The 21,654-nt window shown below is 44.5% G+C and overlaps 5 protein-coding genes across 7 annotated transcripts; 2 read left to right on the forward strand and 3 right to left on the reverse strand.

Moving 5' to 3' along the window:
* Positions 1–18: 18 nt before the first annotated feature.
* On the reverse strand, positions 19–4,184 carry twf2b (twinfilin actin-binding protein 2b; the record flags this gene model as incomplete). Its single annotated transcript, XM_084463903.1, has 11 exons — positions 19–186; positions 420–541; positions 856–1,006; positions 1,616–1,741; positions 1,845–1,883; positions 1,993–2,007; positions 2,411–2,515; positions 2,662–2,757; positions 3,051–3,229; positions 3,349–3,426; positions 4,160–4,184. The coding sequence occupies 11 exons, from the start codon at positions 4,182–4,184 to the stop codon at positions 19–21; spliced, it is 1,104 nt and encodes a 367-aa protein (XP_084320029.1).
* Positions 4,185–5,275: 1,091 nt separating this feature from the next.
* LOC311339474 (WD repeat-containing protein 82-like) lies at positions 5,276–8,356 on the reverse strand. The gene is made up of 9 exons (XM_084464873.1): positions 8,052–8,356; positions 7,788–7,888; positions 7,584–7,650; positions 7,346–7,445; positions 6,875–6,991; positions 6,459–6,614; positions 6,273–6,342; positions 6,012–6,154; positions 5,276–5,895 (listed from the first exon to the last, which is right to left on the reverse strand). The coding sequence occupies exons 1-9, from the start codon at positions 8,210–8,212 to the stop codon at positions 5,863–5,865; spliced, it is 948 nt and encodes a 315-aa protein (XP_084320999.1). The 5' UTR covers positions 8,213–8,356; the 3' UTR covers positions 5,276–5,862.
* A 207-nt stretch (positions 8,357–8,563) lies between these two features.
* On the forward strand, positions 8,564–10,655 carry rpusd4 (RNA pseudouridine synthase D4). Of its 2 annotated transcripts, none has more exons than XM_084463524.1 (6): positions 8,564–9,027; positions 9,133–9,334; positions 9,425–9,518; positions 9,826–9,976; positions 10,112–10,209; positions 10,442–10,655. In XM_084463524.1, exons 1-6 carry the CDS (start codon positions 8,595–8,597, stop codon positions 10,646–10,648), a joined length of 1,185 nt encoding a protein of 394 aa, XP_084319650.1. In that variant the 5' UTR covers positions 8,564–8,594; the 3' UTR covers positions 10,649–10,655. The 2 variants fall into 2 exon arrangements, with proteins under 2 accessions (XP_084319650.1, XP_084319651.1); XM_084463525.1 differs by having other exon boundaries at positions 10,445–10,655.
* Positions 10,656–10,790: 135 nt separating this feature from the next.
* LOC311338301 (transcriptional regulator QRICH1-like) lies at positions 10,791–17,158 on the reverse strand. Of its 2 annotated transcripts, none has more exons than XM_084463522.1 (12): positions 16,954–17,158; positions 15,813–16,071; positions 15,659–15,727; positions 15,240–15,368; positions 13,845–14,852; positions 13,444–13,597; positions 12,801–12,955; positions 12,586–12,700; positions 12,359–12,467; positions 12,096–12,247; positions 11,901–11,991; positions 10,791–11,780 (listed from the first exon to the last, which is right to left on the reverse strand). In XM_084463522.1, exons 2-12 carry the CDS (start codon positions 16,056–16,058, stop codon positions 11,597–11,599), a joined length of 2,412 nt encoding a protein of 803 aa, XP_084319648.1. In that variant the 5' UTR covers positions 16,059–16,071; positions 16,954–17,158; the 3' UTR covers positions 10,791–11,596. The 2 variants fall into 2 exon arrangements, with proteins under 2 accessions (XP_084319648.1, XP_084319649.1); XM_084463523.1 differs by lacking the exon at positions 16,954–17,158 and adding an exon at positions 16,698–16,862.
* Positions 17,159–18,999: 1,841 nt separating this feature from the next.
* Positions 19,000–21,315, forward strand: LOC311339117 (proline-rich transmembrane protein 3; the record flags this gene model as incomplete). The annotated part of the gene is given in 5 exon segments (XM_084464479.1): positions 19,000–19,149; positions 19,152–19,320; positions 19,323–19,417; positions 19,420–19,513; positions 19,664–21,315. Coding segments are annotated over 5 exon segments (2,160 nt in total).
* Positions 21,316–21,654: the final 339 nt, after the last annotated feature.

Here is a 21,654-nt window from a genome sequence, read left to right on the forward strand (position 1 = left end):
GTATACTTGTATGCATGTCTAGCTGTCGTCCCCGTTCTCTTCTGCCCCCTTGATGAGCCTCTTGTTGCCCCTCTTCCCCCCCGGTCCTCGGGGTTTGGAGAAGGCCTGCTTCAGGGTGTGCTCCATGGGATGCACCTCCTCGTACAGGAAGTCTTCTGTCAGGCCGTCCCCACTGTCGATCTCCATCTACACACACACACACGCACGCACGCACACGCACACACACGCACACACGCACACACACACACGCACGCACGCAGACACACACACACACACACACACACAATAATGCTCTTAAAACATATATGGGAATCTATCATATAATTTACATTTGTAAATAATGTACTGTTAGTGGACATCATTTCAATGACATGTTGTGTTTTTCCCGTGCGGTGTTGTGCGAACAGGCTGCCCTGCACCTTTTTGGTGACCTCCAGCTGGTAGTCTCGCTCCACCTCATCCAGTAGTCTGTTCTTACAGCTGGAATACAACATGCGTTCCTTGATACTGCAGCTGTACCCAGGCATCGAGTAGATAAACACTGAAAGAACAGTAAGACACTGGTGTAAAGACCTGTTGATTTGCCACTTTAAAGCGTGTAATGCAACACACTACTTTAAATGGACAAAGGAGCGCCTACAAGGAAAGCACATCCCATCATGCCCACACACTACATCATTCTTTTATGAAATCCTCTGTTTAACACAATGTCGATTCCTGCAATAGCTCCAATAGTATCCTAGTTCTACGCACACGCATGAACGTACGCACGCACGCACGCACGCACGCACGCACGCACGCACGCACGCACGCACACACGCACACACACACACACACACACACACTCAGGGTTACCCAAGGCGTCCTGAAGCTGGTCTTGGTGGGAGTGTTTGAAGACGAAGAAATGGTATCTGGGGGAGTCGGTGGGAATCCTGTAGGGAAGCTCTCTGGTCTCCGTTGGGTTGGTGTGGACCAGCTCGATCGTCTCCCTCTCTACATCCAACCTCTGCAACATGTACAACCAGTTACTACATCTCACGCAATACTTTGAAAGAACAACATAAACAAGCAACGTATGAATTTAATCAACATTGCTATATTCCATCATTCTTTTTGTGAACGTGTGGGGTGATAGTGTCGGGGAAGATAACTAGTGAGGTCGACATGCATTCATCATATATATTCGAATGGTTGCTAATTGTTGGGATGTTAGGAGCTGCTGAAATAATGGGGAATACTTTCAACTTCTGCCCCTGGAATTCTCTTAATAGGTTAAGGTATACAATACATGATCATAACATTTTTGGACAATTTAAAAAATAAAATTGGAGTACTGTCCAAGTCTTTTACTACTTATTTTATTACTGCTTACATTTTACTCCTTTTTATACTTGAAACAGCTGGTTGTTGGATAGGCTTTAAATCATTGACTGAATAAGTAAATGAGTTCACAGCTCACCAGTTGGATGCAGTTGTTGTGAATGAGTGCACAGCTCACCAGTTGGATGCAGTTGTTGTGAATGAGTGCACAGCTCACCAGTTGGATGCAGTTGTTGTGAATGAGTGCACAGCTCACCAGTTGGATGCAGTTGTTGTGAATGAGTGCACAGCTCACCAGTTGGATGTAGTTGATGCGCTTCTGCTTGAGCTGCCTCAGAGCTCCTTTGGCCTCTTCTTGTAGGGGGAACGCCAGACCTTGAAGAGTCTGTGGCCTTTTGTCTAGGCCAAATTCCATGGTCACCTGCAAGAAGTGTTGGAAAAACCCTCTAAACCAATCAGAATGGTGAGAACAATGTCAAAATCACCGCCTTAAGCCCATTGGACGACCAGAGGTGGCTGCGTACCTTAGCCCGTCCGGTCGGAGTGATTCGCCGGCGTTCATCCTGCGGATAGGATGAACAAGGTGGTTTTAATCTCCCTCACTCTCCCACACATTATCGTTCTCTAATTCTCATTAAACACAAGACGTTAAAACAAAGAGTGTCAACTCACCCAGACAACTTTGTCCTGAGTGGAACAGAGAGAGGTCATGCATGGTTAATAAAGCATCCTAGAGTGTGGGCTACGTAGACAACAGGTATCTTGTTGTAGTGGAGTATAGTAGTGTCCGTGTATTGGGTTTGTACATCGTAACGTCACATCACATTGACCGTCTGCATTTTTGGAAGCATAGGATAGGATGGAATAATAGCTGTACTGCTCATTTGTTTTGGTCATTGTTTAGTAATTATTCGTAAAATGATTAGTCAATATGGGAAGACATATTTGCTGTGTTTGAAACTGCCACAATGTTTCTCATGCAAGGCAAAATGAAGTTTTCATTAGCTTAGGTTACAGTAGATTAACATTGATTTAGGATGTTACAGTCAACGTGATGTACATGCCCTATAATAGTGTGCATTTAGCGTACCTCCGTGGCTTTAAGTCTCTGCAACTCCTGCTCGGCTAGTGTGAGGGGTGCAGGTGAAGAACAGGAGGCCATGTGCCGCAGGTACCCCTGGAAGCACAGGTCGTCCTGCAAAGACCAGCAGGGAGAAGCACAACAATCAACACATCAAACAGATGGATGGACTGATGGATGGGCAGATGGATGAGTGGAGGATGAATAGGATTGTATTGATGGATGGATAGTACGTTTATGGACGGATGTGTTTCACAAACCTCGATTGTACCAAACATTTCATCTTTGATATGACCTCCGCCAAACTCTTTTTTCAGTGTGGCTCTGGTAGCTGCGTAAACCATCTTCTGCCTCACCTGTCACGGTCACAGAAGAAACAGAAGAAACGCAACAAGACCGTCACTTCATCATCTCATATCAAATAAATGAATAGCTGATTAACACCAGAACTGTACCCATAACTACACCTCCAGCTCCTGTATAAACTCTGCTGCTGTACCATCAATGTTTCTTAATATAATGTAATGTACTAATTCTGACATATTGTTAAACAAGTGTGAAATTAAATGCTGACTGATGTGTACTGTCCCTGCCAAATCAATCTTAAATAAATAATCATCGAGTCAGTACGCCACATTAATTCACATACTGGTGATGAGTCAGGTGACCACGCCATGAAGACCCATTCGTATCCATGTGCATTCTGGGTATCGAGGCGGTAGAGGATGAAGCAAGGGTCACCAGCCACAAGCAGGGGGAGCAGCATGCTGTCGTAGTCCTTGTCCCAGCGCTGTGTTGGCTCTCTGTAGGAACCCAGCACCAATTCCTCTGGAGACAACAACAACAACAACAACCCTGTCATTCACATCGGGGCTTACGCCTCAAACCTAACGCAGAGACACGACACCGTTTAACTGTTGAGTGTGATAAAAGAAAAAGCTGAGTACCATTTCTGATGATGATCTTCATTATTCTGATGGTGCCTCCCCTTGCCCTGGCCAGAAACTCTTTGAGCTCAGATGTTGCTGAAGTAACCAGATATAAGGCACACAAGTCAAAACTAAAGACGGGGAGGTATAGCTAGAGACAGAGTTTCTTAAGTAAGAACCTGAGACTACAGTCCGGGTAGAACATTTGATCTGCAGCCAACCAGACACGCTATCGCCTAGTGCGACACAGATAAGGAATGTTTATACGTTAGAATCAACATGAAGCTGCTTCATTGGTTCCTCTTTGAGGATCTTAGATATGAATTGTATTTTCTTCTAAATGGATTTAACAGAACACAAGAGAAAAAAAGCTTTTGTTTCCCCTTCAATCTCCCCATGGTTACCAAACTCAGTGGTCTCATTAATGATGTAAGGACAGGTGAGAGAGCTATGCTTCCTCCAGCCCTCTCTTTTGCACTCCAATTACACCAATGCCCTAATAAAATAACATTATTTGTGGAATATTGGTTCAACTATAGCTAATAGTGTCCACTGTGTCCATCAAATGTGTGGTCTTCTAAACTTGTTCATATCCAAATAGGTCAAGTAGACACAAATTCAACCCTTTACATCATTGCTTTGCAAATGTTTCAGTATCAAAGTAAATATTTAAAGGTATGGATGCTCTGCTGAATAATCAAGCAAATGGTATGACATTACAACGATGAAACTACCCACTATCACTGCCAATAGACTATGGTCAACTGGAGAAAAAGGACACACACAGAAAAAGAAAAACAATAAAACCTGCGAAATAAAAGTAATTTACCGTTAATTCCAGTTTGGTGGGACATCTTTTGGCAGTCAGCTTCTCCTCTTCAGAATCCTCTCCCTCTTACACTCCAGCACTCCAGAACTACTGTGTCGGCACTTCTTGTTGCGCTGCAGGGGGGGCAGTGTCTGTACTGGCAGCAGACAGACGTGGGCCCACGCGCTTCAGTGACATAAACGCCTTGAGGGTGACTCGGGAGAATCCTAACACTTGAAATGCGATCTGCGGAACTGTGGCTGATGAGTAATAACAGTCCTGTCAAGGGATAGGCCACCTTAACCACTGATCTGAAGTTCTATGCATATCAATAACCACACCATTGATGGGTGGTCAGTGAGGGTGTGAAAATCAATGACTGGAGATATGAATGCTGAGTAGGCATACATTTTTATTAATTTCATTACATGGGGAATGATGTGGACCACTTGCCATTACGACATTGAATAACTTATTCAAATATCAACTTACACAGACGTATCGTCATGATCTCAGATAAGCCATCTGGTCATGGCCATTGGATACCCATCAGCATACATTTTGAGTGACAACAAAGGTTGTAACCTTTAAAAATCATGTGCAAACAGTACAGATGACGTGCAATGATAGGAATAATAAAGGTAAAAAAAAGAAGAAAAAGCATGTTGAGTTTCAGTTAAGTTTCGTTGTAAATTTCCATGACATGTGTGGAATACAAAATATGTCTGCCTTTATATAACAATGAAAAATTAAGCTATTGTCGAAACAAATGGACCTTTGAACAAAGGGAAGAGGGAAAGGGGAGGAAGGCGAAAAAAGACGAGGACAGGGAAGGAGTTTGTCGAATTTGGTGTGACAACAGACTATCAGCAGAAGTTATTCTATACCGTATGCTCACACACACACACACACACACACACACACACACACACAAAAAGGGTCACACACTTGGGGTGAGAGAAAGATAAGTGTGTGGCTGTCCGGTGAGGTTATCTGTGATGGGAATCATCCATTATTCACTTAGTGGTGAGTACACAACCCAAGCAGCTATGCATTATTAAACACATGCCCCCTCTACTTCAACCACACAAACTTTATTTTCAGCAACAGCTATTCAAATAAAAGACAAAACCTTGATAACTTTTACCAACGTTTATTCAGTCTAGCGTCAGTCAGCCTTTGGTGGTCTCAACCCCATGCAGTTGTCACAACAATGACACTGGTGAGAGAGCCACCCGGACAATATCCATCAAGTAAGCCTGAGTGTAAGTGTAGAATCGTTTACTGCAAGCGCCATTAACACTAATCCTATTATTATCGTTAGAAAAAACGCACTCAAAAGACAACGTGATAATGAACTCACAGATCGACCGTTTGCACTCATGCCTGACGATGTGGAAGAATCTATTTTAAAGATCTAGAAAAACAAACTTAACAAAACAGAAAAACACAAGTTTGAGTCTCATAAAAACACCATTGAATACATTAAATTGTCAGTTTTTAAATAATGAAAACTACCAAAAACTTTACAAAATATATTTTCCTTCTCTGTACACAAAAACATGATAAACATGATATAGAAAAGTAATGGTTTGAAAGCATATTGGCAAAGCTGGAGGTCAACTGTACACACAAAGTGTTTCACAGTCAACCAGCAACACATCCAAATGTGTTGTTTGCATTCAAGGTGCAAAATGACGGGACAACATCCTGGCGCCGCGGGTCTATACGTCATCAACGCACGGCAGCCAAAACGTCTGAAAAATAACCACAAAACAACAAAGACAGAATTTATTTACTTGTCCATTGGTTAAGGTTAAGGCTTAAGGTATAGCATACCAAGGTGTAACGTTTGCATATGAAAGGATCTCACCATGTTAGTGCAGGCACTGGCAAATGTCATGTAGCGTGGGTTAAACTGCAGAGTGTTGATGGGGCCAGAGTGTTTCCCGTCCAGCACAGCGACCTTCATACCACTCTCTGTGCTCCACACATGCACCCTCCCATCTTCTGAGCCTACCCATCACGACACACAAAAACACAGCATTTTTAGGAATTCAAATGTTTTTTTTACAGTTACAAAAATGGACAAAGGAGCACCTACATTAATTTGGGAGGCAATTCAGGGGCTTACCAATCATGACAAACTGGGAATCCGGGGTGAAGCAGGCCTGCAGTGGTATGCCATTGCTATTGTTGTAACCCTTTAATAAACAAAAGACACGATAACAAGTTTCAAACTGAGCCGTTTTTGCAGGTGCATGCCATTGATCGGATTCTTGTCCTTACGATAATGTTCTGATTACTGTAGACCTCTTACAGAGAAGGTGTGCAGCACGGATCCATTGAAAGCGTGGAGGATGCAGATGGCACCGCCATTGGTCGAGACGAGGATCTGCTTTCCGTCGCTACTGAACGAGAGTCCGGTCCACTCGCAGACACGACTAAACCTGGTCTCAAAGGCTGCAAAGGGACCCTTTTGTACGGGAAACAAATATAGTCATAGAAAATGCATGAAGGATTGACTCACGCAAGAGGTTTAAAAACAACAACAATATAAGTAATTGTTCTTTTTTTAAAGTCCAACCCTAACCCTATACTCTTCCGGTTCAAACACCCTCATTTGAACTGTAACCAATCAGTAATTTGAACTGTTACCAAGATATATACTATGTACATGGGCATAAGCTATTCATGCTCAAAAGAGATTGGTTTAAATTACGTTTTGCATGTTACCTTGTCGAAAGCGCGGAGGTCGTACAATTTAATTGTTTGCGATTCAACGCCTGCAGCAAATATCTGCCCTTCAGGGTCAAATGAGCACACAGTCCTCCCCAATGGATTAGTGACACCCTGAAACACATGCATTACACACTCACACATTAGCTAAATTCTTGCTCTATTACCAAACACAGTAATAGCGCAAGAGGAATGCACAACATATACAATGACACAATGACACAATCTTCTTTTATATATATTTTACATATTTAAGATATCAAACAGCAGTACTTGGAACAGCTATATAACAATCAATATATAAATAGAATATATATATATATATATATATTTTTTTTTTTTTACCTAAATGCATTGAAGTGGCTGGAAATAAATATTAAAACATATATGTTTTCTGCTTTATAAGTACCGAATTTTACTTCAAGTTCTATTTTAAGACGAAATGTGAAGTGTTGCTCGACCACTCACCTGACAATTTTGAGCACGCAAATCCCAAATCCTAATGGTTTTATCCAACGAACCGGAGATAAATGTGTCGTCCACTGGTGACATTGAAAGAGCCACAACTCTGACAGCATCCACGGAAAATAAAAACAATGTAAACAATAGTATTATATTTAGATAAAATCTTTTATCTGTTAAATTGTATCATTGTCATACAACCATAGTCTTACTATGATTATCACTGATGGTTGGCACTGCTTACCTTGCAGTGTGACCAGGGAAATAACATATGAACTTGTTGTCATTGAGACACAGGTATCGGATTGTATCTGTAAATCACCAAGGTGGATAGTTTAATAGCTGGAAGAATATAACGGTATTCATTTATTTGAACTGCAGTTGGCTTGAAATGGTGCAATCATTTGGTAATGCTGGATATTTCCCAAATAGCAAGTGTTCACTTTACCGTCTAGTTTGTTGGAGCTGTAGACTGCTGTGGACGTATCTCGATGCGCGTAACGGATGAGGTCCACTCCGTACTTTTTACTGTACAGAGTCCGATTCGGTCTACACATTTGGATTCATAGAAAAAACAATGCATCAGAAAAGGCAATATTTTTTTCCCATTTTAAACAAACGCACCTTGGTTGACACGTATGAACTACTATGGAAACAACATGTTATGAACATTTGACAACAACCTTTTAATCCCATTCCCATGATGTCTTACTTTCCCTCTCGGATGTCATACAACACGATGGAGTCGTCGTCACTACTTGATATCGCACTCTCGCCATCTGGGCTGTAATCCACGCAATTCACCTTTCCACTGTTTTCTTGATAGGTTCTGGCGACCCTAAAACTTCGTAATACGCTATCTGTGATTTTCATAGTTGCGCATGCGCTCTTCAAACTGGCCGAGGAATAAACTACGGTTGGAAATGCGTCCTTTGCAGGATGCAAAGTTATAGCCAAAGGGAAACCTTAAATAAATCGTATTTCTTGTTAACATAACGCATGGTCGTATTTGGGTTATTGATGCTCTACCAGAAAGGGAGCTCAATTGGATGTTTGATTTCTTTAACACATCCACAGGATGGGCGGGGTTTATATGCCATTCAAGCGCTATGAGGAAAAACACCGGGCATTGTTTAGACAGAAAACGAGTTTACCCATCGAAAGAAAGGCGGAAATGACGAAGAGAAACAGGAAATAAGCCCATGTGACAATCTAAACAAGTTTCCCAATCCACTGTTTCAATAGTGGTACCACGATGAAGGGGTGCAGAGCCATCACCGACAGTTTCTGTAACAATTGGAGCCACGTAAGAAATATGATAGTTGTTCGTCGCCATACTAGAATAAACAACCTGCAACCCATGACTTCTGATGCAGGCCATGTCCTCTGGCGGACACTGACCACCGCTCCTCACATCCCGAGTCCCGAGTCTGAGGAGAAGTCTCCTCTGAGAGCCATTGACCTTGCAAAGAAGATTCGACAAGAGAAGAGGGAAGAAGAAAGAACCACCAAAGGGATAAAACCAACGACCACCCCTCTTCAGAAGAGGGTCTCTGAGTTAAAACAGTTCACTCAACAACTACAAAATGTGCATCCCAATGTATTGGCTAAACATCTCCATAAGACTATATTGTTCCAGAATAAGGATGTGATTGTTCTCAATAAACCCTATGGGGTTTCGGTCAAAGGTAACGAATACACTTATTTATGTAATTTGTAAAGAATGCCAATATGAAATATAAGTTATTGTAACGTGTCTACACGACATTGAAGATGGGTGTCCTTATTCTCAGATCACGGAGGGGGCACATGCATCACCTCGGTTCTCCCGATCCTCGCCAAAATGATGGATCTGAAGGGTGACTCTGAGACTCTTCAGCCCTGTCTCGGACTGGAAAAGGAAGTGTCAGGAACTCTACTACTGGCCAGGAACCACGAGGCAGTGGATCACATAGTTTACCTTCACAGGCATAATCAAGTACAGAGGAAATACTGGTAGGAGGCGGGAATGATATTATCGCTAGAATTCGTGTGCTATATGTGATGCAGTAATTGTATCGTTGAAATGTGCCTTGTCTTTCGCAGGGCCGTCACTGTTGGTGTTCCTGTGCCATCCGAGGGAGTGATTGACATCCCGCTCATAGAGCGAGAGATCGCGGGCGCGCAGCATCATTTCAAGGTGACCACTATGGCATTACTCAAATAAAATGTCTTTGTACTTAGTCAGGTGTTCCTATCAAGCATATTTGGGGAGCACCGTCAACATTTTCATTGGACCCCTCTGAAACCAGCAGCTAATGATTATGAAAACTGATTACGTGCCCATCAGTGAGACAGCTGAGATATTTGAGTCGGGCAACGTTGAAGCCGCTAAGGGAAAGTGAACATGAATTGGCGCTTAAGTATTCAGAGTGAATCCAACCACTGTAGAAAACGTACAAATAAATACCCTGTTTGTGATTTTGCATACCTTATGTTTTTGTCAGATGGGACTGAGCCCTATGTTTCGGCTCAACGAAACGGGAGAGGGGGTCAGCAGAATCCGTGCTCATCGACAAGCAGCGAGTGCTGTGACCAAATACCGTGTTCTGGACAGCCGGGCGGGCTGCAGCCTTGTGGAGCTGGAGCCACTGACCGGTACGAGGCGCTGTCTGTTATTTTATCGTCACAGTCCGTTATCACGTTTTGAAATGTGGGCCTGCATGACCCCCGTCGTTGCTCATTTCTAAAGTACTATGCTCTCCCGTTTCCCTGCTGTGTTTGGTTTCCTAGGACTGAAGCACCAGATCAGAGTGCATTTGGCGTGTGCTCTGGGTTGTCCCATTCTTGGCGATCATAAATATTCTAGCTGGAGTAAACTGGCACCCCAGGTAAGTCCAATATGTCATGGTGAAATTCCAAGTAAATCATTATCCAGGGGTTAATCTGTAGCAAATCTACCACCTTTCCATCCATCTAAACTTACTTAACCTATATATATATTTGTCTTGACTATGCTAAGGAGCAGATACATCTTTCATTTTAACTGTGCATCCTACCAGAAACACATGAGTAGTCTTTGGTTCAGTAACTGAAAAAAAAAACATCAATTTTTATTCTTAGAAGTTACCGGAAAATGTGCTGGGAAAACTGGGGTTGGAGAAGAGCAAGACCCGTAATCTTCCTCTTCACCTACATGCCCGCCAGATGGTTCTGCCCGGAACCAAAAGTCAACCAGAGATCAGAGTGTCCTGCCCCATGCCAAAGTACTTCACCAAGGCGCTTCAAAGACTGAACTTGATATTTCCTGACGAGAAAGAGCCTAAATAAAAAAAACTTGATGCTGCTCACCTAATGGGGGAATTGGGGTTTTGTTTTTAATGAGTAAATCAAAGTAATAAACGTTTTGTATAAAAAATAAAGTGTCGGTCGTCTGTAAGTTTTAGACTTTGGTTTGCTATAATTAGAGAGCCATGATTAAAATAACTTTCAGATGGCAGACATTTTGCAAATTAAATGACAATTGTAATTCTTCTGCCCCTCACCACAAATGTCTGTTATACCTCAATGTATAGAAAAGTAAGGGGTGCTACTTGCCATAAGACCTTTTAATGCTTACTGTGAAAGTTTGCTATATGTAACAAACTACTTACTAATGAATAGCAATTAGTGTTACAAAAACATATCAAGTTTATTTTCTTAAAATTGACCTGAGAGCAAAAACGTCTTACAGTTCCTGAAAAACTAAGCACTTTTATCTTGTGAACATTTTTGCCTTTTTTTGATTTTACACCGCTTAAAGATTTAGAAGCATTAGAAGAATGGCACTAATAATTGAAAGTTCAATTAATACATACAGCGAAACAAAAATGCAATACATAATCCTAAGTGGGAAGACCAGTCCGTTTTTATCTATAATGACCACTGGCACCAGAACAGGAGTATGACAAGGTTACAAGGTCAGAAAGGAAGGAAAAGGCCAATTATCTCCATAAAGATAAATAATAATGTATTCTGCACCACCCATGATAGTCCTCATCTGACCGCAATCAGGCTGTTGCCTTCTGCACTTTCCCACCTCAAAAGTTCCCGAGTTTGGTAGGGTGCGTGCTGTGTGTAGGTTGTGGTCGGTCTGTGGGATGTTCGGCTGAGAGGTCAGCACCTCCCTTCTGAGTTGCGCATATTACACATCTCACTCGAGCCAGCGTCTTGACTTGAGCAATCCAAAGACGTGCTACGTTAGCACAACAGTCAGTGCGTTCAGGCAATAGGTTAGTTTCAGTTCCCTTGCGCCGGACAAACAATCTCCTGGATTTCTCTGACCACGATGATGCGTGCCAGCATCTGCTCCACCTGCTGACCGCTGAGGGGCTGTGTGGAGTACCAGATGGGACTGTTGGGCGCCACCACGGGCTCCGGGGTCAGGTAATAGGCGTCGTTGCGACCTTTGGCACTCTGAGGGCTGGGACAGACGACGGAAGAAACGTTGGTTTTCAAGTGAACAATGGCAGGGGTTTGAGGACATCACCCAGATTCAGATTCTGAAAAACGTGAAAAATGTAACAAAAGCGACGCCACTCACCATTTGAAGAGATAAAAGTCATACAACTTAATAGGACAGCGAAGAGGGTTCTCTGGATCCTCCGCTTGCTCGTTATACATGTCGTCCGCCACTGAAAAACACGGGTCAGGACATTCAGGTGAGCATCATTCCAGAGCAAGTGTCACATGATGGGTAAACATGGCAGAACATAAACATGAACGCATAATAGCCAACCTTTCTGGCCCAGGTGGTGTGGCCCTTGACCCTTCAGGAAGCGGATACTGGTGGACTTGTCCTTGGGATTGGAGGGGTTCTTCTTGGTGTGTCTCAGCACCTTGGAGAAGGAAACCCTCATATGCTGCTCGGCGGTCGTCAAATGGAAGTACCTGGTGCACAGCGTGCCAATAATCATTCACCCATGCCGTGTTCAGATAAGATCTAAAAATCGATTTGTGACATAGCAAAGGGTCAACGGTGGAGGTTTAGCTGGGACCTACTTGGTGTTGAAGAACATCAAGGTAGTGAGTAGGGTGGCGGGTGAATGGGCTCCCAGCTGCTTACAATCCCACAGCATCTCCTCTGTCACATGACTGGGGATCAGGTAACCTGGATAAGGGGAGCGCGCGTTGCACAGACACAGACACTTGAATACACGACTCACGGAAGCTTTTTGAGTATGGACGGATGGATGTGATCATCTCAGATCCGTGAATTTGCTTCTCACCTAAAGGATGGACACTGGGTCTCCATCCGTCCAGGATTTTGTGTAAACTCTGGGAGAAACGCACGTAGTACGGGTCCGAGAACACGTCGTCCACGCGGCCGTTCTCTGAGAGATACTTCATGGGGAATAAACACACAAAGATCCGTCTTTTGGTCTTGCTCTACCGAAATAGCTTAACACGAGCTGACTAGTGTGGTCTGCTTGGGAAAACAAACCTTTTGGATACACAGAAAGACGTAATACAGGACGTCTGGGGCCAGCTGCTCTGCCTCAGTCCCGCGGGCCTCCTGGGTCATCAGGGCGAGGGCCAGGTTCAGCTCTGCCACGGCGCTGGACACCAGGTCCTCCTGGAAGTGAAGCGGCTGGCGACCTGCCGATAAGAGAGCGGGGAATGGGGATAAACGAGGTGGGCCTCGATGGATACCTCAAAGAGTTTCATGGAATGCAAACCTCAACAATAACAGCTGTTTCTTGAGATGGATTCCGTTTTTGGATAAGTTAAGTTAAGTTATTAAGTTATCCTTTATTTATCCCTTTTTGGGGGAAATTCTTTCTCTGCTTTTGACCCATCTGGGAGCCGGTGAACACCCAGAGCAGTGGGCAGCCGCAGTGCAGCGCCCGGGGAGCAGGTGGGGGTTTCAGGTGCCTTGCTCAAGGGCACCTCATCCGTGGATGAGGACGTAGGAGAGTGTTGCACAACCACTCCCCCCCATCCATATTTTTGCCTACCGGTCGGGATTCGAACCGGCCACCCTCCGGTTACCGGTCCAACTCTTTAACCAGTAGGCCACGGATGCCCCATGATACTTTGCCATGTGGCACGCTCAACGCCAGCGGTAGAACACGGATGGAACTCACGGCCAATAGGGGCGAGTTTGGTTCGCTCTTCTTTGGCGAGCTCTGCGTTTTTGCGCTGGGCCCAGAAGCGCCAGACATCCAGGCCTTCCTCCGGCTTGAGACAGACGGGAACTAGGAGCTCTATATGGGGCTGGCCGTTAGACTGCGTCTCTCCCTGAGGAAGACAACGAACGGGCGGGAGAAAATGAATGGGAGAATGAAAACACTCGGGTAGAGATATTCTTCCGTAATTCGTTTACTTTGCAAATATAAACCATAACACAGGCTTTTGAGCTATACTTAAAATCGGCATTAAAACCAGCTATTTGCTTGGTAAAAACAAAACTAGCGCTAAAACTGTGACCACGGAAGGACGGTTTGCTAATAATACAGTGGACTTTAGGCTGTGGCCCCTGCCTGACCTGCAGATGGAGCTGTTGTCCATCTTGGCCCTCCTGTTGGTTCTGCTGCTGCTGTGGATCCCAGATGTGCAGCGACTGCGTGGTGGTGCCGTACGCCCCGCCCACGGTCTGCACCGCCACGGGGATGTGAATGTTCCCGTTCATGAACTGCGCCGGCAGCAGCGTCTGCAGCACCTCCTCCTGGGTCCGGGCGGAGAGCTGCTGCATGCTCGTCTTCAGCGGGGCGCCCTTGTCCTTCTGGGCGCCGGCGGCCTGGAGCGCGTTGCTGAACGCCTCCTGCGCGATGGCGATGTGGGTGACGCCCTGCTGCTGCGGCGTCGAATACACCGGGATGGTCCACGTCTCGCCGGCCGGGCCCGTGATGGTGCCCGCCGTGCTGTACAGCTGGCCGCTGTCCACGGTCAGCAGGTCGGGCCGTATGGACACGTAGCTCTGCTGCTGCTGCCCCTGAGGGATGGTCAGTAGCGTGGCCACCTGCTGGCCGGCGTAGGACACGGCCAGGGGGACGTCCACCTTCCGCTTCTTGGCCGGCTGCAGGACGGTGGGGAGGGTGCCCGCCCGCCGTGTCACGACCTCCCTGGAGGAGCTCTGCTGCTGCACGGTGGAGTGAGGGTCTATCGCCTGGATCTGGATCTGCTGGCCGTTGGGCAGTTGGATGTGCTGTCCGTCCTGGAGTTGAATGTGATGTCCGTCTTGCAGCTGAAAATGTTGTCCGTCTTGCAGCTGGATGTGCTGGCCGTCTTGCAGCTGAAAGTGTTGGCCGTCCAGCTGAATGTGCTGGCCGTCATGCAGTTGGATATGTTGTCCGTCTTGTATCTGAATATGTTGTCCGTCGGGCAGCTGGATATGATGTCCGTCTTGGAGTTGGATCTGATGTCCGTCGTGTAACTGAATGTGTTGTCCGTCTGGTAGTTGAATATGTTGGCCGTCCTGTAGCTGAATATGCTGTCCATCTTGTAGTTGGATATGCTGTCCTCCAGCCAAAGCTGCAACCAACTGGGCCTGAATCTGTAGGATGCAGACATAACAACATTGAGACGGCTTCCAGTAAAGGACATGGGTTTGTTCTCTGTAGGGACTGACTGACTGACTGACTGACTGACTGACTACTACTACTACACGTTACCCAGGGTTTACCACAGCACTTTACAGCTTAGGCAGCTGCCTAAGCAACACACGCCTGCCTCTATTTTTGTGTGAATATTATAGAAAGTATAAAATATTCTAAACTTCATTCACTCTCTGTGTAAAGATCAGGCTGCAGGGCAACAGTCTGACAGACTGTATTAAAATAAGCATAAATGGTCCACTTGTAAAAGAGTGCACTCCCCCCCCCCCCCCCCCCCCCCACCACCACCTTAAATAACATATTTTCTGCGGGAAATCCTGCGTTACCTGCTGATGCTGCTCCTCTGTTAGCTCTCCCTGCTGGACAAGCTGGCCGGTTGAAATGCCCTGCAAGTCTTTCTGTGTGGGAGAAGCCATCTGAATCACCTGGCCTGTGGGCTGCCCCTGGATATGTACCTGAAGAGGGAGGCAAGGAAAGACTCATCAGGTCCATTATGAAGAGCTGCTTCCCATGTAGTCTTTATTACGCAATTGTAATAACTGTTGATTGCCGGCATACAAATTAGGAACCTGGCATTAAAGGACCCGTAACATATATGTTGAATATTAATATTAAAAATATATATTTTTTCTCTTTTGTTTTGTGGGTTAGGGATGGTGGTTGAGTCTTCTTACGACAATGCATTTGCATTATAAAAACATCTAAAAATATGTATAAGCTGTGTAAGGATGGTAGGCTTATTCACCTGCACTTGAATTTGTTGCTCAGATTCTTGATGCAGTTGAGGTGATATCTCTGCTGCGGACACCTGTACCTATCAACAAGACAGAAGAATAAGTGGACTAGTAATGGACCAAACCGAATCATTAATCTGAATATTCGCCTACAAAAGGCCTTACCGGGCAAGCCAGCTCCAGCAGAGACCCAGCAACCTCTGTGCTATCTGTGTAGGCACAGTTGGCACCTTGCTGGTACACCATGGTAGTAGTTGTGGCTGTATGTCCCTGTTGACTGAACTCTTGTAGTGTCTCTGGACCCTTGGCAAGCGACTCTAAAAACTCCTTCATCTGGTGCTGAGGGACGCTGCGGGCCTTTTGTCGCACATATTCATCAAATGACACAACACCACCCTCTTGCCCATTCATTGTCACGTCAGACCTATAGAGATATGAAATGAGCGGTGTATTTAATGCAATGAATCAATTATATCCTGTATCGACACATTGTTTTGCTTTGTTTTGGGTGGTTGGTTAATACATCTACAGTCAGCCTGGTTGATATGAGAACCACTTGGAGGTAAATAAAACAGCAGTAATGTCACATTCGATCACATTTATTTGTTAAGGTCCTTCACACGTCGGGCGGTGTGGCTGACAGAGTGCCATGTTGAAAATAGCTATTCATTTCATAATAATCCACTCGATGTCAACATTTGGTTACTATACGTCAAAACGTAGCTTGGTTGAGGTGACGTGCAAAAATAAATGTGCAGCCATCGGAAATGTATACGAAATTAGAACAATTCAACATGATCGGAATGATTATAACAATAGTAATAGCAAGCTAGCCTAGCATGGCTAGCAAGGTATACATTAGGATAGCATCTCTGCTAGCACGACTGAACCGCGTTAAGCAATTCGAAAGAGCGGCAGTATGGTTCATTTAAATTAAGCAGGTCGTTTTAAAATTGTAAAACCAAAACAACGCGATCATGATTAGATGTCGATCGCCTGAGCGAGTGCTGTGCTAGCATTAGCCCAACCAGGCGGACAGTCTCATGCTACCTTAAATAAAATGAAATCCTCTCCTTTCCGCTATGGCACGACGTTTAAAACTAAAAGGCGATAAACACGTCTAGATACCATCCACATGCCGTTCTGTGTTGCTTCGCTAACGATAATCAACACAATGCCCCCCCCCCAAGAAAACACACAAACAGCGGACTACGGTGTGGAAAAGCAAAGAAGAAGATCTGACGTGTGCTTCTCTTCACTCCTACTAGTCGGGCTACCATTACAGAAAAAAAAAAAAAAGTTTTACCAGATTCTGCACGGAACGGCTGTAGTTATATCCGGTGAAAGATACTATATCGATGATCGAATAACAGGGTGGTACGAATCGTCATCCCTGGTCCATGAGTGGGAGCATTGCGCCGAGGAATATGCAGTGTTTCACTGGGAAAGATGTAAAGTGACGGAAGTAGGCCCCGGACGGGAATGGGCAGCCGAGCCGAGCGCTGCCGTATCGACTCTACAGAGGGAGTGTTCCTACCCTGTGACCGTAGATGATGGTGTTATCATGTATCATGTCCATCGATGGCGTGTCAACACTTCAGCGTGGAGGGGTTCGTAGAAGTATACGAATTGACGTGGTTTAATTGACATCTTCTTTTTTTTTTTTTTTTTTTTTGCGTGGTTTAAAATGAATCAACGCGGAGTACATTATTTTGGTCGATAACTATATGCACTCGGTATGTAGAGATAGACAGACAAATTAAACGAAATTGACACATAATCAAGTGGGTCAAGTAATAAAACAATAATTTTGTAATTTAACTCATCCAAAATATTTAGTTTTAAGTGAATTAGCGCCATTGAGAGACTCAAGTTAAGTGATAACATAAAGTGGAAGTGATTATGGCGCATTACAGATCATGGTAACTACTCTTAACATCAAAAGCATGACCTCTTGCAAACTATGCCCTTTTATCACAATGATTTGTATACATGACATGTGCCTTTAACAAAATCTAACATCACCAGTCTGCCTTAAAGAGCCAACCATGTGTTACTCCGGGCCTCCCCTATTCTCTCCACAACAAACTGCCAAAAACGAATCTTAAGGTGGACCAAAGAGATGCACCAGTTGTATTGTGTATCTGTGTTATACATGGGATAGGAAATAGTTAATTCCCACACATACGACTAATTATGCAAGGTTTTCCTGCCTGGGAGTTTTTATTTTTGAATACACTAATATTCAGACAGCAGGAATTAATATTATTAAGTGTGCTTGTCCCTTTTGAATAACTTTTTGAACAATTCTCTAAAACAGTAGTAGCTGGAAGTGAATGGTGTTTTTATTGGTGTAATGATATACAGGCCTCATGTTGCCTTGTATCTAAATACAAATAATTTCAGTTGGACTTGGCTACTGTGCCACTAGTGTCACTCATGGTCTGACTGTGCCACTCTAAGAATCTTAAAGTAATCCTTCAGAATGAAGGGATTACTCCAACACAGCTCTGCTAGAAGGTAGAAGGACCTATTCTGCAAAGACCGTTTATCTGTCTAACTTAAGTATATATACACACACATAAAAGCTTTATTTAGCTTAGCTGGTCATGGATAATAATCAACAAGCACTTTTATGGTTTACAGAATAATGGAAAAAAATGCTAATTTGTCTAGATTTATTTTTCTCTTTTGTAGGTATTAATACGATAGGCTGCCAAGAAACTAGCCGGTACAGTAATTGGGCAGACGTCAGCTTGAGATGGTAATTGGAAGCATTCTAACAGTAAGCCCAGTTAGTTGGGACACCGGCAACATGCTGCACATGGAAAGTGCTATCGGAGGTTCAGATATTGAGATACCTGTGTACCAGAATAAGAAATAGAGGGGTTATGTAATCAACGATTTACTTAAAGGCAGGATGCAAGGTAAGCACAATCCAATCCAAGCACAATCCAATATGATATCTAGTACTGGGTCGCACACCAAATGCTCTTATCGGTGTTTTTATAGGAAGAACACTTTTGTCAATGGTTGAAATGGTAAAAATGCAAGCCCTCATGTGAACTATTTTGTTTTCATTCATTCACAAATAGATTTCTATCCAAAATGTATTTCATGTCCAAATATGCTTTAAAAAAGTATTTCAAGAGGCAAATTTACAACTGGATTTAATTTTTATTTTGGGTGTAGTTGAGGACACAACTAGACCCAAAACCAAATTATGTGGTTTGTATTAAGATTTATTGAAACACTTTGACAGCTGTTTGATCAAGATGTATGTTACAATGCAAAGTGACATAAAATGCATCCTTCTTTATTTCATAAAGGCTTCTGAATTTCCACCTCAACAATGTGGAACCTGTTTTTGCTCTTCATTGTTCTGGCTTTGGTACACTCATCTCTTAGAAACATTCTCACATCTCCTACCTCACTAGGAAAGTCTGACCCTAAAACCTGTGAGTGCAGCAGTAGAAACAAGGCAGGTGTGGATGACCCGTCTATACTGAACTGATCTCTGTGGATAGCAGTGAACCTATGGTGGAAAGAACCACAAATACAAATCCTGCCTCAACTAGCAGGAACAACCTCAGTTCATCTAATGACGGCGTGGAAACCATAAACATGCAAAGGGATTCATCTTTGCCCTCTCTCTCACCTATATCAAGGGAAGGGTCGATGTGAACATTATGTCAGAAGATTTTGGAAGTTCTGGTGAACAGAACTCAGAAGAGTCAATAGTCATAACAGAGCAGATCTCTATGGTGCCTATGATGATCAAGATGTCAACAGACACGAAACAGCAAATATTGACATGCTACAACAACAATGCCGCCTGCCTCTGATCAATAATAAATCAATGAAGGGTTAGTCGAACAAGTCAATGACATGAAGCCCTCATTTACATAAAGCATCTTAAAATATATAAAAATATATACACAAAATAACAACAAGCCTAAACTAAAATGTCTCTTTTTCTCTTTTTTTCCCCCTCTCCGTCTCTATCTCTCTTTCAGAGGACCCTGACCCGGCTGGTCTGTCCGACTTCGTGATCGGCCAAGACGACCTATTGAGTTATGGCGGTCCGTGTGTGCCCAAGCTCGTCTCCTGTGCTGCTTTAACAATCTCAAATGGAAGTAATCTGCTCTGGGACGACATGCGACGGACCCTTGCCTTCGCCTGGGAGCTCCATGTCTTTGGATCGGCCGGTCTTTTTGCCTTACTGGCAGGATTGGCTGTTACGGGAATGATTGGCGCGTCTACACTGGTTCATCCACTCTGTGGTCCCCTGACCCTGGCGAATAGCCTCTTACTGTTGACAGGGACCCAGCGAGCTGTCCTCCTTCTGCTTGATCCTTATGGGACACGGCAGATCTTGGCTCGACCTACTCTAGCGGCGCTCCATAATCTTCCCCTGCACTTTCTCCTGTGGGCGCAGGTGGTCCTCGCTCTGGTTGCGCTAAAGGGTGTCATTCTGCGTCAGCTGCCGCGGGAGCTGCAGCGTCCCTGGGTGGTGGGAGTACTCGCTGTGTTACACTGTGCCCTGTTGCTCGCAGCTGATATACTTTCCCCGGTGCTGTCGCTGACCTTTCCGTTGTTGCTGCATACTCTCTCCCTCTGCTGTGCTCTGCCGTCCTGCATTGAAATCCTCAGCCAGTCTTTCTCCCGTCTACAGCTCTCCATCAGCAATCCCAAACCCGAGTGGGGAATGTCCCAACGGATTGAGAACCACGCTCGGCGGCTGGTGGTGGTCTGTGCCGTGCTAGGGGTTCTGTGCTGCTGCCTTCAGGTGTACACTCTGCTCTGGCTCTATGGAGTGCTGGGGAACTGGAGGCGTTTCAGCTGGTGCTGGTGGCTCAGTCAGTTCTGGGCCAGAGTTGTGGAGCTAGCATGGGGTTTTGTGTTGCTTGCGCTGGGATCCTGGATCTTGTGGACTCCCCAAAAGAACCGCCAGAGGGGTGATCACTGGCAGGGTAGACAAGAGTGGTCAAGTGGATCTGAGAACACAAGCTTTTGGGATAGAGTTTTTAGTAAGATTGGGAATGGCCAGTCTAGACAACCAGAGAATACCTGGGTAGATCAGATGCCAAATAACTGGAGCAGTTATCCTATTGACAGATCAGGTTCTGATAACAGCGCAGTGTCTACGTTTGATGAGCCGCTGTCTTCCATTATTCCTAACCACATGCCTTGCCCTGTCATAAGTAGTAGCCGTGGCTCGCAGGCAGTCCGGCAGTCGCAAAGAGAAGTAGAACACGACTCTTTCCTTTCCCTCATAGAGTTTGAGATACGACCCCCATCTCCTATCGACCTCATAGGCAGCATTGACTATGCCCTTAGCCAAGGAGATTTTTCAGTGGGAAGTCTGTTCAAGTCCCCGCCACCCATGACTGGCATGGTTGACCCAGATGTAACTCACGGACAAGGTTCCCCAATCACAGCTAGCCCAGTTCATGTTGCCTTCAGGGGAACAGTGGATACTGGTTTTACCTCTGGATCTCCCGACCATTTCCCGAACATGGACATAAGACCATCAACCAATGCCTACATTGACTACACACCCAACAGATTCTCAGAAAGTGAAGAAACACAGAGAAGAGGGCGACAAAACTCTGAATCTGAATGGATGCATCAAGACTGGACTGAGGATGATATTATAGACCTCTAGGCTTCAAAACATCAGCACCTCAGAGTAGCAATACCACATGAATATGTCGTTTTGGGTCTGCTTTTCTCCGTAGCCAAACCAGGTTGTATTTCAATTAAAACCGTGACAAAAGATGACTTCCTCACACAAAAAAGTCAGAATAAAGTCATACAGTGTATAGTTTGTAACACTATTTTGAAAACATACATATAGCATTTTTGTAAGATTTTAAAGTATTCTCAATTGTATATATATGTAGCTATATATACATCACTTTTGTACTTTGATATATCAATGCAGCTTCACTTATGTGAAACTTAATGTATAGCTAAATCTGCACACGTGAAATTGTTGTTTTCT

The sequence above is a fragment of the Micromesistius poutassou genome, assembly GCF_964030765.1.
Source record: "Micromesistius poutassou genome assembly, chromosome: 2".
NCBI classification, from domain to species: Eukaryota; Metazoa; Chordata; class Actinopteri; order Gadiformes; family Gadidae; genus Micromesistius; species Micromesistius poutassou.